The sequence below is a fragment of the Lampetra fluviatilis genome, chromosome 3 (genome assembly GCF_964198595.1).
Source record: "Lampetra fluviatilis chromosome 3, kcLamFluv1.1, whole genome shotgun sequence".
Classification (NCBI taxonomy): domain Eukaryota; kingdom Metazoa; phylum Chordata; class Hyperoartia; order Petromyzontiformes; family Petromyzontidae; genus Lampetra; species Lampetra fluviatilis.
In genome coordinates, this window is record NC_136277.1 from 25,338,426 (window position 1) to 25,353,464 (window position 15,039).

A 15,039-nucleotide genomic window follows, 5' to 3' on the forward strand; every position below is an offset into this window, starting at 1 on the left:
GCTTGTTGCCTGCCACGATGTGACGAGGCTTGTGGAGTAAATAAGACTGACGGGGTAGTGTGCTCACATCTGCTCCTGCCCTACTGTTGCTCAGTGTCTCGGGAGAACGTTCCTACCATCCAAGCCAAGCCGGATCCCCCCCAGCTGGCAACCAAGCCCAGTTTTCCCGTGCAGAAGCCGTTCCAGTCGGGGCCAGCGTCCGTAGCTACAACCCAGCCTTCCGTGAACGGGTCTACTCCGGCACCGTACAAAGCCAACCCTACTCCCTATACCGCCAGGTACCCCCCCCATCCATCTCTGAACGTTCACTTATATGCAGTCTAAGTGGTGATGAGCCCTAAAATGTAGTTGCAAAGCTGATAGTGATGGATGGCCCGCAATTTTAATCTAACAGATGTAGATCAATCGACCTTTATTTAGAACCAATAGCCCATTGCGATGCAAATATTTTAGGCGAAGGGAGACCTGGTATAAGTTAAAATATGTCAACTGTATATTGAATAATATATGTAAATGACTCTAATCTAATATAATAAATAAGACTTACAATAAATGTAGCTGTTTAATGCTAAGTAATTACAGTACAATTAAACGACTGTTATTTAGACCATAATGAAATGGTTATAATGCTGTTAATAAACAACTTAAGTGTTGTATTCGGGTTGACTGTTAGTTGCTTGCATTACTAGTTTCTGTGTTTGCATGAATTATTTCAAATTATAATTTTAGAAAACGTATGTTTACTTCCACTCTCCTTTACTGCAAGTCGCTGATCCATCCACAAACTCTTTAGGTGTTGAGGAAATTATTCATTTTATCCCAGGTCTGCTTTTCGGCATACCGTCAGGAGGATTAAACTGTTCTGAACTCTCTGTCCTGACATGATGCTGAGCAGCGTATCACCCCATGTTGGAGGATTGTCTGTTAAACGGATATCTTGCAGAACTTGCTCCTGGAAATTATTCAATTGACCTTTTATCCACCATGCGAGGGTCCCCAGCATATTGCTCGCGGAACCAAGTTTTTGCATGGTGATTTTCTCTGCAGTTATTGACCAGGCCGAGACTCATCATCAGCTCCCCCCCCACTACACTTTGAGACCCCACCTCCATCACCGGTGGTCGAAACCCACAGTTTGAACCCAGGATTTCAGTGCTTTGAACTCGTGAGCTTCCTGACCACCTCTGTTAAGGATTTTCAAAATGTAATTTGGGATTTCCAAAAAATACTTTCTTATAATATGACGTCATGTGGATTGAAAATTAATTTCCCAATGTTTTGCACGATATTATGTTTTTTTTGCTTTACACATCTCTGGCGTTTGTGTGCCATTTTAAATTGGTGCATTCTTGTTTTGAGGAATCGTACATTTGGACAGCCCCCTCTCTACGTCACTTCAACCAGGTGTTTTGTGTCGCTTTGGTTTCAAGAGGTCACAACTAGATCTGTGTGGTGTCTAAATTTAATTACCTTTGGGATAATCGTCGTTCCCTGATCTAATTAAGACACCCTGGTATTTTAACGTAATTATTTATCTATGCAAGGATGGGAATTTTTTTTCAGAACCTTTTTATGTCATGGTGAGGTCATGAGCAATGATATATTTTGTCTTTCTGGTTTATGAAAGAAAATTCTTACAGGGAATGAAATACATGGCCAGTCAATGGCTGTGTAACAGAAACTATTCGATTAGACGATAGTGTTTACAGTGCTTTAAACAAACAATTTTAATCAAAAGATTACCAAATCTTATCCATTAAGGTTATATATAGTGGAATTTGCTTTTATATAATGCTCTGCATCTCTGGGTTCCTTGTAATAAAAACTAAAAAAGACATTGACCTCAATATAGCTGTTAAATAAGCAATCTCCTACAAATTAGTGTTAATATTTTTATATACGTAGGCTTTCGTGACCAATGATTCATAATCCGCGTTTTTACAGTGTATATTACATTTGTAGAATGCCAGTGTCCCAACTATAACCCTCGAGCACCCAACAGAGCCAATCAAATCAAGTTTGCATGTGGGCAAATATGCCATTTGATTTAGATTATCAGCCAAAATTTGAATATTGAAAAGCAAGCAAAATTTATGACAATTTTTTTCATGCAACGTATTGCTGGTGATTACATCCAGCCGTCATCAGGTGGTCGCAAGAGGTCTACTCTCGCGAGTTTTGCTTCCCTTTCAAACATTCCTTCGGTTTAGCCAATAAACCAAATGAACTGGCATACACGCCCACGTGACAACTTGATTTTTATATTCTTGGTTTTTTCGGTAAAGTCACGTAGAAGGAAAACAATAATTGTTTTATATTTGTATTTGTATTATTTTACTTTTTTATTATTTTATTGTTTCCCTTCTACGTGACTTTACCGAAAGAACCAAGAATATGAATCCCTGCAGTCACGAAAGCTTTAAATCAAAATTTTGCTTGATTTTTGATTGGCTGTGTAGGATGATGGGGGAGGGTTATATCTAAACGTTGTAATTGCGCCTACGTGATCTATTTCAAAATACACTAATTATGAATCAAATATTACATAAAATATCTTATCCATGAATGAAATCTCCGATGTGCCTGCCTGATATAATTTGGAAGAGTTCCATCGAGAGATCGTGATACAACCAACGATAACCTCTCCCCCGTAATGATTTTCGACGATTTTTAGGAACTACAAAAAGTTCAGCATTCACTCATCTCAATGTGCAAATCGAAGCAATAAGGTGTGCACAGTTCCTGTAAACATGAGGGCCCAACACCATTAAAGGCTGGCCTTATAAGTAGTAAGCAGAACTTTAAAATAAATCCTGATGTAAATGGGAAACCAGTGCAGTATTTAAAGAGGCAGAATAACATGTTTTGAACTACCTGTGTGAGTAAGCACACTTGCTGCAGCACTTGTACATATTTTGTAGATCATGCACTTAAAGTGTCGCCTCTGTCAAGCGAGAACCCATTTTGCCATTGCTCCGTCTTAAACGCCGGGACTGACCTCAGCGTTGTCCTACAGCAGATTCACGCCCGGCACTGCCAAGCCTTTCCAGCGGAAGTTCGACAGCCCCAAGTTCATACACAACCTGCTTCCCAATGACGCGGACAGCAGTGGGCTCCGGCCCAGCAGCCAGCAGTACGAGCCCGCAAGCATCAACATCACAACGAAACCTCAGGAGCCCTCAAAGCAACAGTTCCAATCCGAGACCATGACTGTTGCCCCCAAAGCCATTCCTGTCAGGTGCGTATCTCTTGCAGTCTCCTTTGGAATCAAGTACTCGCATTTGTTTCACCCAATCGGCTTAAACCAACGAGTGTTGTGCTAGTTGATGATGGCGGTGGTAATCCAGCGATGGTTAATGTATGGATGGTCTCTCTGATTTGCTAAATTCATCCTAAAATCCGCATCTTTCTGCAGATTGGAGGATTCACGTAGAAGTGGTGGTAATAGCTTTCTATTTTTATCTAGACAGATGACGGCACTGATAACAGGAAGCATTTTAAGTTAATGTTAATACTACCACTTACCTAAAAAATAGCACCTCCTCAAATCACCACGGATAAGATGAGTTTTGCGGTAAAACACAGTTCGGATTTGAATGGTTATTTTTAAATGTGACCCCATCGCAGTTACAATGCTCAAACGTTGTGGACGTGCACATGAGAACTTAAACAGCAGAGTCTTTTTTACGGAGGTGAGGTTGGCTTATCCAGGGGATGAACAAAGTGCTGCATGGCTTGAAGCTGCCCATGAGGCAGTAAGACAGGTTACTGACATAACGGTGTGATTTATTATTGCATTATCGCTTCACATTTGTGCTTTTACTTGTGTACATTCTTAAGCAGAAACCTTCTGAACATAAGTGAAATTCAGTGATGTTTCAATTGGGTATACAAATAAATGATCTCCATGATATTTAACAGCATGACATTTCTTCTATGAATCTTGCAAAAGTACATGATGTACTGCAAGAAGTCCGAAAGCATGTGCCTATTAAATGGTAATGGAATGCCACACTAAAATTAATAAATCCCACTGTTAAACATGTTAGCTTCTGGTATGCAGAACTGTCTTAAGTAATTGTATCTGTATGAAAAATACTCCTTACCTGCACTCCCTGCGAATTATCTCTCGTAATGAGTAATTTCTTCCGTCAGTAATTTGATATTTGGTTTTTGAGCTGCTGCTGGTAACATTGAGATGAATCACTGCCAAATTATTTTTAACTTGGCAAAAATTATATCTAAATTGTCATCGCCCTCATTATAAGCCAAATACATTTCCACATTCATTAAGTGGTGCCTCATGTCATGACAGAGAATAGCTCTCAAATGTGACATTGCAGAAATTACTTTTAAAAGTCACTTCAATGAGCCTTTTGTTGGTGCTCCATTATATGCCCTGGGTAAGAGTATTGCATGGTAATGGGCAAAAAAATGTTTTGTCTCTCGAACTTGAATAGGCCTAATTATTAAAAAATCCTGAAATATATATTGTTTGGTGTGCAAGCAGGCAGAATCAACTGCACTCGAGAGAACCTGGTTTAACCCCAGGTAGCTATCTGGAATTGAATCTACTGTAAATTCTCAGCAACATTCCTCCGATTCTAATGTTAGCTCTCCCGAGCCACCCCCGTCACCAACATTGTTGCTGTCGGATGCGTTGTGCTGTGTGTTATTTCGCGTGACGTTCAAGGTTTTGCTCCGATGTGCTGGGAGCTTTCGTGCAAGTGCTCCCGGCACGTAGAGCAAAATGTCAGGACATCATGCCGCACAACACGCGATAACAACCCCCAAATTACATTGGAAAGCTGTGAAACACTGATGCGCGGAAATCTACCCGCGTCATGTGGCTTTTTCTGACGCCGCTTGTCGTCTCGTATCTCAAGTTCCAGTGCCTTGGAGGACGAGAGCCACACGGTGCTGGCGACAGCACGCGGCGTCTTCGACACGCACGGTGGGGTGCTCAGCTCCGTGGAGACGGGCGTGAGCATCATCATCCCGAAGGGAGCCATCCCACCAGCCGTGGAGCAGGAGATTTACTTCAAGGTCTGCAAAGACAACAGCATCCTGCCTCCTCTCGACAAGGAGAAGGGTAAGAAGTCTGGCGGAGCGTGGGAGTCTGCGAGGTCCAGCCCCATCCCCCCCATCCCCCCGGTTGGTTGCCTGCTGTGCTGTCTGATGCAAGGGAAAAGCTTGGATGTTTTGACCATTATCAAACTATATATTTTTTATTTAACACGTAGGCTTTCGCGGCCAATATTATTCATAATCAACGTTTTTGGGTTTAGGTCGGGTGGTGGAGGGTTACGACACATTTATAAATAACGCGATCTAAACCCAAAAACGTTGATTATGAAGTATATATTTTTTATGTTACTTTTCATACGTTTTTGTAGATGCTCTTTTGTTTGATCTAAAAAATGTATATTTTAACATTTCAAAATATGTAAATACGACAGTAATACATCTAAAGTGTTTATATGTATATGAAATTAATTACAAAAAAAAGATTTTGATGTTTCAAGGGTTTTTTCCCCCCACGTTTCATGTTTGTAAAGTTGTTGGCTGTCTGATCATTACTCGTTCTGCGTTGTGCAGGAGAGACCTTGCTGAGCCCTCTTGTGATGTGTGGCCCCCATGGCCTCAAATTCCTTAAGCCAGTGGAACTCCGACTCCCTCACTGTAAGTGCCATCAAACACCGTACGCCTTCTTTGCACTTGTGTGCTGAAAGGAAAGATGAATGTTTAAATCGGCAGCAGCGTCCATGATCAATCCACTGCTGGGCAAAGGCCTCCTAAAGCTGTCACAATCTCCCATGATTCTGCGATGTAATAATCCATCTTAAGTATTCTCACCTAATAAGTATGTCATTGTTGGAGTCCAGTAATTAATTACAGCAGCAATAAGAATTGTACTTTATTAGCGTATACGTGTCACATTTGTGTAATGATGTCAACATTAAAATGTAAACCTTTAGCCGTAACTTATTTTAATTCATTTCTCAGATACAGTGGCTTCAATATGCGCAGGTCTTTGCCCAACAGTAGATCGAGTGGAGAATATATATATTTCAAAATGCACCACATTTGACATCTGGAATGATATATATGTGTAAATGCGATGCATTTTTCTGTTTATGATTGATCTTTTATGAGTAAAATTGCTAACATTGATTTTCTCTTTATTGCAGGTGAGCCCAGTAACTGGCAGAAGGCCAGCGATCCCAACTACAAGGGAGCAAACTGCGTTTCAGTGCTTATTGACCACTTTTAGCCCCGGGGCGGCATTCTTATCTTTCCTATTCTTGCAAATTAATTAGATAGTACATTGTACATTCTAGCTCGACATCTTAAAAATGCTAAATTCACTTTAACGGCTCGCAACACTGTGTAACAGATGATTTATCCTCCAACAATTGTATACGTAGTCCTCGCCAGAATTAAGTCTTAACAATGCCTAAATGGCCACTTAGATGTAAGAAAATTCTAGAAAATACTTTATTGACGTACTTTGCCATTAATAGCAGTAAGCATTTTCCAGAGTTGCTGAGGCCCAGGTTAAGGGTGTACTTACTTGCCTTTAAGGGCAGGGTCCTAATGGAAAATAGTAACTTCAGCCAAAATGATGCAGCCAACTTCAGGGATACAGCTGTGAAAAATCCGCCACAAACCCAAGACCTTAACGTGCCTCTGCTACTGTGATAGGGGGTGACACTGAGAGTAGATGTGGAATCTGGGGGTGTGTGTGTGTGTGTAACAGTGCGTTTGCTGGTTATGAATCACGTACAAAGAAAGATTAGACGTTAATATTTTCCCACCAAAGGGGGGGGGGGTTTATTTTGCATTTGTTTGACATGATTAGTGTAGGGTTGACATGCTTGGGTATTATTATCTTGTTTAATATACCCATTCAACTACTGAACTTTTCCCCCAATTTATGACCAAAATGCCTTGGTTCCTTAAGTGTCTGTTGCTTTTGTAATAATATTTTGATGTGTATTGTTTTGCTACAGAGGATTATTTTCGGAATTTTCTGGTATTAAGATACAAACATGTATATTTTTCTCATTTACTGTTGGTGACTTGGTGAATTTCTAGTCTTTAAGTGAGCAACAGCTGTTTTGACACATGATTGATCTGAAATGATTAAATTGTACTTTGCCTGAAAAAGAAACAAAGATGATTTTTTTTAAATATACGGTATATCTTCTCACCTGCAATCTGTAAATGTATATTTACTTTGTTCCCTTAAATGAAAGTGTAAACTACATTGTACGTGTTTTTAGTATATTCTGCTACAGTTCAACATGTGCAGTTTCCAAAGAGGCCTCTGCTATCAGCTTCACATCCATTTGTTTTCCAACAAAAAATACATTTTGTACGAGTTTCTTTTCATAAAGCTATCAAATTATTTTAGAAAACAGTAGTCTAAATACATATTCCAATCTCATGAGTTAGAGCGGGGGTTTTGATTCGTGATTTGGGGCTGTCGAAATAATCATGAGTAAATTTAACAAAACTTACATTTTACACCACTTATATGAAATCCATTATCCTGTTCAAATATTGTTAGTTCCTTCGGTAATGTATGCAAATTAGTTGTTTATTCGCTTGCTACTTTTAGTCAAGTAGTCACTGTTAATATCAATTAGATTTCTGTTAAGTTTTTATTAACCCAATAAACTTTGTATATTAAAATAAATACTCAAATGCCATTCGTGGTTTTATTAAAAATCTCCGTGTGCGTTCATTTAACATTAACCTACTGAATCCTTTTTGCAGGAGAAGGTTCAATAAAGTTGATTTATAAGCATGAAATGGAAATGCAAGAGGGTTTCACACTTCTGCTCTCTAATACATCAACTAATGTCAACGCAATACTGATGGATGCCATTGGATGTTGCTGTATAACCTATAGGGGGGTGAGTTTGAGAGTGAAAAATGACCAAAGTGCAACTGGAATGGCTCTTAATCCAACAAAAATAACAAGTGGCTGTACAAAGTAAACTATCGTCAAGTCAATCCACTGCTTGCATGAGGTCCTCCCCACGTGATGCGGCTTGTGGGGTCATATTCGACCATACTTCACCCCGCTGGTCAGCGTGTATTGGTAAATGTCTGGGAGCATACCAGGACAGCACAATGGATTTTTTCTGCGCTGCTCGCCACGTAGCCCCAATCAAAAACTCGCTTTATTTGTGTTTTGCATCACTGATTATGTTCTAAAGCTGTTCCATCGTTTCACCCCTTTACTCGTGCTTGCACATGTCTATAACGTCTTGATAGAACACTGGCTACTGTGCGTATATTATTCGGGTGACTCCCTGCAGGCACCTCTGTTTCCCCTTGATTTAATGGCAATGCCTAGATGGCACAAGGGAGGCTTTATATTGAAGGGTGAGGAATGTCTGTGCTTCATTGTTACGCAGTGGAATGGAAGCACCTCTGTTGATGTCGCATGATGATGCTGCGTGAGAATTGAGACGGGTCTCAGAGCTCATTTGAGTCATCAAAATGACGATGAACATCAAAATGACATCTATGTAAGGCAATTGCCTAACATCTTTCTAAAGTTATAGAAATTATCATTCCTCGCTGCATAAAGCGAGGTTAAATACAGGATAATTTTGATATAATCGCACCCTTTGGGATCAAGCGCCATGTGTTCCCATTTGAAATGTGCTTCTATCAGAAGTGTTCCTCAGTGTAATGTGTTGCTTTAATAAGGTGTGCTTTTATGTATGGAAAAATGTTTGTACAGAGTATTAATATTCATATCCACCTATGCCAACATACTTCAGATACAAGAGCAAATCCATGAACTCTGGCCTCGTTTTCATTTGCAGCAGCAGATGCATACCCGTCGTACTTGAAATGATCACCGAAGGCAAGCTCTGGGTTCCGTCATCACAGTCTGTGCCACGTACACGTGACTCGCAATCGTATGGCTTCAGGTGTCGGTCTACTCGCCTTGCACAACTGGGCTCTCTACTTCCAAGTCGCTGTCGGCCAATAGCTAAAAACGTTGGAAACAATTCACATATAACTCCCATCCAACGTGTTTACAAGGGGCAGGCAAGTATTATGCTGTGCCCCGCCCCCACAGGGCTGTACATTATATATGTTTTTTATTGTACAGACTCCTCCACTTACGACCATTTGACTTACTAACTTTCAGAGATACGAACAGACCTGTCCGTATGTCGAGTAGCCTGTTCGGACAGAGACAGAGTCATCAGACCACCGCGCAATAGATGGCGGTGCTGGCATCTACATCTGCAGAACGTGAATGACCAGTGGCATCTACAGGAGATTATACAACTTGTAAAGCCATTCCCCGTGTTTAGTGTACATGCCGTACAACATGTTTGGAATCGACAGGAGTAAAGTTGGACTTACGAACATACCTCTGGAGCCTAACTAGTTCGTAAGTAGAGGAGTCCCTGTCCAGTTGAGACATTACATGACTGGCTGAAGGATTGACAATGTCACCGTTGTGGATATCGGCCCAGAAATGGCAGCAGCAGCAACAACAGGATGGCAAAACAAACATAGCCAAATTATGCTTAACAATGTAACCAAGTTAACTTCATCATGGACCAGCTGATGCAAGCGAGAAATTGAGAGAAATTCATGTTCTTAAACACTTTACATTGGAAAAATATTGTGCCGATGTGGGTTTAAGTGGTGTCATGAGACCAAAATAAATGTAGAAATTTAAATGTGTGTTTTTTTAAGATTCAACTCTCTGCAAGGTGCGATTTTTACTGAAATGTCAACACCGACCATAGAGCTCAGTCATGTGTTTCATGCAAAGTCCATAAATGACGTCACGCACCTGGGGGGGCAGGGTCAGACATTTGTAACGATATGTGACGGGGGGGGGGGAGAAATGTGACGTCACATCAAAATGCGCAACTTTAAATAAATATAGACACCACGTTCCACTTAACTAAATAGACTTTTTAAGACATGTTTTCTCCTACATCCATAATGGAGGTTGTTTGGGTTAGATCGCGTAAATATATGTGTCGTTAAAACCCGCCACCACCCGACACAGCCAACTAGTAAGGGTTGTCACGTAAACAGAACGTGGCCAATTCGTCACTAGTACAGCACACCGGTGTAGTGTATAGTAGTGTAGTGTATTGTGTATTGTAGTGTGTAGTGTAGTGTATTGTGTATATTAGTGTAGTGTATAGTACAGGGGCGGTTTCTTCATTAGGGCGATTGGGCGACGCACCACCAATGTCATTCAACCACAGAGTCACGCTAGCCGTCACTGTGCCTCTGGATATAGTCCAATCAGCGTCATGTCACGTTCTGTGGAGTACCGCCTCTTTTTGGGCGATTTCCCTCCAGCTGAGAATCGCCCCGAGTGGTCCCATAGACTTACATTCAAAGATGTGTTTTTTCGAATGGGGGCGCTGCAATGCATTCTCTATGGCTTCCGGGAGGGCTCGCCCTAACGTGCTTACGTCATCATACGTGCTTACGTCATCATAAGTAAGCACGTTTCATCCAACAATATAATTTGTCGCCACCTAGTGGAATCTTTAATAAAAGAAACTTGAGTGGTTTGTTTTAATAGTGAGTATAGAAACAAACAAGATGTATTGTAAGAGTCACTTTATTTTTCATTAATATTAAAGAAGTGAAGTTGCCTTTACATGCTTAAGCTGTTAATTTATCCATTGCATGGGTGGACCTTATCCTTATCAATCATCCAGACATTTGCCCCCCCTGAGAGATTTTGCAGGAGCCGCCACTGGTATAGTAGTGTAGTGTATTGTGTATAGTAGTGTATGGTGTAGTGTATTGTGTATAGTAGTGTATAGTGTAGTGTATAGTAGAGTACTGTATACTAGTACAGCACACCGGTGTGTTGGAGAGCTAAACGACAACATTTACAATCGACGTTTTTCGCCAGTAATTGCAACTTGCTTCATCAGGCAACAGACAGATTTATAGAGAAATCCTCCCGTTTCGTTCCTTCAATAGAGGGGGAGATGTGATGACGTCACTTGTGTTCCCTTGCTGTGCTAGTAACGAACCGGCATGTTCTGTTTACGTGACAAACCTTACTAATTGGCTGTGTCGGGTGGTGGCGGGTTTAACGACACTTGTTTTATATTTCCGTATTAACCTGTTTAATATGGTTATAGGAATGAGGTTCAATTATATAAGAATATGATGGATAGGCTACCTGGTACCCTAGTGGTAGTCTCTTCGTCTAAAGTCTATTCCAACTTTTGAGTCGGACCTTAAGCCTTGATGATCGTTACATAGCTGGATACATAGCTTGCTTATTTTAACACCTGCCAACCCAGCAGCATTTGTTTAATAAGCCTGAGTTTGCTGATAATTCTCTGGACGCTCGAAACCGTTCAGAGTTCGTTTGCTTAAACAAAGGTTGCGGGATGATTATAGTTAATTATAGCACAGACCAATTGAGTTACTTACCAAGTATAACCCGTAAAAACAAAGTTTTTCACTATAAATCCTTTATATGCGTGGCGGCTAGAGTCCTCTCGTCCTCTGGCTTGAGATGGTTGCCACCTATGGGTCAGATGATTGCATGGCATCATTAAGCAATTGGTAATTAAATATAATTTATTTTTTCCTAAAAGTGTAAAATTTTGGATTTTATTTTTCACGAACATTCATTGTCACGCACAACGAGTCTGTGTGGAAAATGTCAGCTCGATTGGATCACGGGAAGTGGGTTAAAAAACGACCGAAAGATTTGCACGGTCGTAAGCGCGCAAGCAAGCAAGCCAGTGAACTTAATATAAAGGATTTAAAAAAAAAATGTCTCGCTTAAATGAGCATCGAAGCAGTGCTCGTCTGTTTACAGCCCTTGGTGGTGGAAATTCCACTTTCCTATGGCATGGGGTAATTTGTCTATAGGACAACCACAGTTGAATTTGCCCACAAAGTTGGACTTTATCAAACCGCAATCAGGACTTGAACTCGCACGCTTATCAATTGTGATCTGCCGACTCTACCGCTGAGCCAGTCGGCCGTTTTGTCACAAACCGGTAACAGCAACAAAATGGGCCTTACAATAAAGAAGTCTTCGATTAGCCCTTGTGACGAGAGGATTGAGGTTCCCCCCCCCCCCCCTGTAACGTGTAAATCGTTAGAATGCTTTGTAATGCTCAAGCCCCTTGTAGTACTTTTTGTGACGGATCTGTTGTTAGACAAGAGGAACCGCATCACGTTCTCATGTAATTCAGGCAGAGAGCGTGGTGACAAAGTGAAACGCTTTCCAAAAGCATTCCACCCACCCCTCTGACCCCCCCGTAGATAATACTCTCTCACTTTGTTACAAAACCCTCTTGGCAACGTCAGCCTATAAGGCTCAGCGCTTGATGTGACAGGGTTCTAATTCCCTGAAACAGGTTTAAAGGACATCGTCGGAGCCGACTTTCATTCACTCAACCAGAATGGGAGGTGGATTATTCTTGGCTCCTTTGCAATTTCTGTTCATGTGTGGCCTCTAGCTTCAGCTTAGATTTTATTCTTGACGATTGACAAAGTTACGTAACACATGCCACTCATTGAACATTGAAGGAGTGTTGCCCTCTGCTGGCCTGAGAGATTATTTGGTTCTTTCGGTAAAGCCACGTCTAAAGATAAAATAATAAATTAAATAATAGCATATTACGACGTTTCGATTGCAACACAAGCAATCATCATCAGGCATACAAGAAATAGCAACAAAAATCTAACTAGAAAACTATAGACAGACATACAAGCAGACAGACATCACAAGGACACACAGAGAGAGGACACATATCGGCACTTCTCTCTGTGTGTCCTTGTGATGTCTGTCTGCTTGTATGTCTGTCTATAGTTTTCTAGTTAGATTTTTGTTGCTATTTCTTTTATGCCTGATGATGATTGCTTGTGTTGCAATCGAAACGTCGTAATATGCTATTATTTAATTTATTATTTTATCTTTAGACGTGACTTAACCGAAAGAACCAAAGAATAATTCCTGCAGTCACGAAAGCTCCAAAATTAAGATTGGCCTGATAGAGTTTCCCAATGGAAGATGCTTAACTTGGTCTTAAAAACCCCCAACATATTTGTCAACAACGCTGCCTTAAAAAGCAAACGTGTAATAAGCGACATTCCGGGCAATGGGCCCTTTTTCATAGCACATAACTGCCCAAAACGTTATATAATATTCTCAAGGCAATGTTACTGACAAATGTGTTACTTTTTGGTTATTTGAGCGTGTGCTCTACGAACATAGTATCACCAAAAAATGTGTTCAACGTATGCTCAGATTTACTGTGGTCTGGAATATGGATCGTGTTGGGATGGGTGACCACCAGTGCTAAATATCTCACTCGGTATTTCCGGAATGCTGATGGGCGTAAGGCACTACCACTTAAAGCTCAATGTACGGCATTAAGTAGTAATCACATTGTACCTTGTTTTTGTAATCCTATAAGGACAAAAACTGAGTATCGCGCAGACAAAAGAAAGTCAAATGAATGTGACATGTAGAAATAATATCTGGAACAGCGTTCTCGAAAATATCGAGTGAGATATTCAGCTTTGGTCACCACCTTGCACAGCAGGTTGTTGTTAGCGGCTGCAGAGCCACGTGTTGGTCAGCACAGGGGGCACTGCAGACAAATCAAATGTTAGATTGTATTTCCATGCTTCCACATCTATGCTGCCCGCCTTCATGAACCCGTGCTGACCTTCGTGGTGAAGTACGGACAGATATCCTTAGCAAACCCGCACGTTATGGGGAGGCCCTCATCCCCACAGTGGGCTAACACACGGAATTGTAGGTGTACCTGTGGTCTGACTCTGATTGGTGTGTTGGTATAAATAGCTTGCGACAATAGTGTGGTTCCGGAATTAGATTATTTGGTTCAGTGTTCATACTGGTCGTCATCATTATCCATAATCTAAAAACTGCTGAATGAAAGCCTCCTAAAGCCGTTACAATGAAATCACATCTCCTACGAAGAGGAGGAAGTTACAGATGTTACATTTTAAGACGTAACCACTGCCTTTCACAGCATGACAATGGAAAGCTCCTTGACCAGATTTGATCACTTTGAACGTCAGCAAAGAATCGGAACCAGTTCCGGGAACAAAATGAGCAGATTGGATGCACACTGAAAATATTTTCTCAGATTGCTCTCGCAAGACAAATGACATAACTACCGTACTGTATGTTGTTTATCGCCTGACTCTTGCTGTATGAACTACAATATATCGCGATGTTTGTCCTCATTGCATCATTTGTTGTCACTGAAAAGTATTTCTGGACTCCAAGCTGTAATTTTGGACCACCCTCATGGGGGTGGAGGGGTGGAGGGCTCCTAATTTTTCCCACAATACAATTTCCTGTTCACATTGACGACTTCCCCCAAACCCAGGCCGACCACTGCCACCACCACAACTGCTACACATTATCTAACCTCTTCCTCCTGCTGACCTCATAAGCAGGACCACCCCTTTTCCTTTCGACGAACATCGTGACCAAAATAGACACTTCACCCGCTCCCCACCCTCTCCGGGGGTGCAGCTACTCTGGGTGTTGTGGGTGTCCGGACATCCACAAAATGTTTGGAGGCGCAACGGTGGCGAGTTGTTAACTACCTCGCCTGGTATGCAGGAGGTCGTGGGTTTCGATACCGACCCGAACGCCTGCTGTATGTTTAGAGTTTGCATGTTCTGCCCGTGGTCACGTGGATTCTTCTCCGGGTCCTCCGGTTTTTCCCTTCATATTTGGAAACATTCGTTTAGAGTATGTTGCTGCTATAGATTTCCACGTGATAAGCCACTTCGTTGAGCTATCATTTGTGGCAAAAGGCTCAGTGGGCCTTATCTAGCAAAAAAAAAATAGTACAAAAAAATTGCCATTTTATTCAAATTTGTATTATTTTCTGTTGTGTTTACTACCTCAGTTATATTGTTTATTCTGTGTCATTTGCACTCACTCTTGTTCGTCCCATTGCCCTGAATGTAACATTAGTGTATCTATAGATTATATAAAAAGTAATT

General features: G+C 41.2%; 1 protein-coding gene across 1 annotated transcript in view; it reads left to right on the top strand.

Annotated features, from left to right (window-relative positions):
- LOC144955771 (tight junction protein 1-like) overlaps positions 1-7,715 on the top strand; it is a 50,797-nt gene extending 43,082 nt beyond the window's left edge. The window contains 5 exon segments of the mRNA XM_078885910.1: positions 95-278; positions 3,017-3,238; positions 4,887-5,092; positions 5,599-5,682; positions 6,192-7,715. Coding sequence (XP_078742036.1) covers positions 95-278; positions 3,017-3,238; positions 4,887-5,092; positions 5,599-5,682; positions 6,192-6,274 — 779 coding nt within the window. The 3' untranslated portion in view covers positions 6,275-7,715.
- The last annotated feature ends 7,324 nt before the right edge of the window (positions 7,716-15,039 follow it).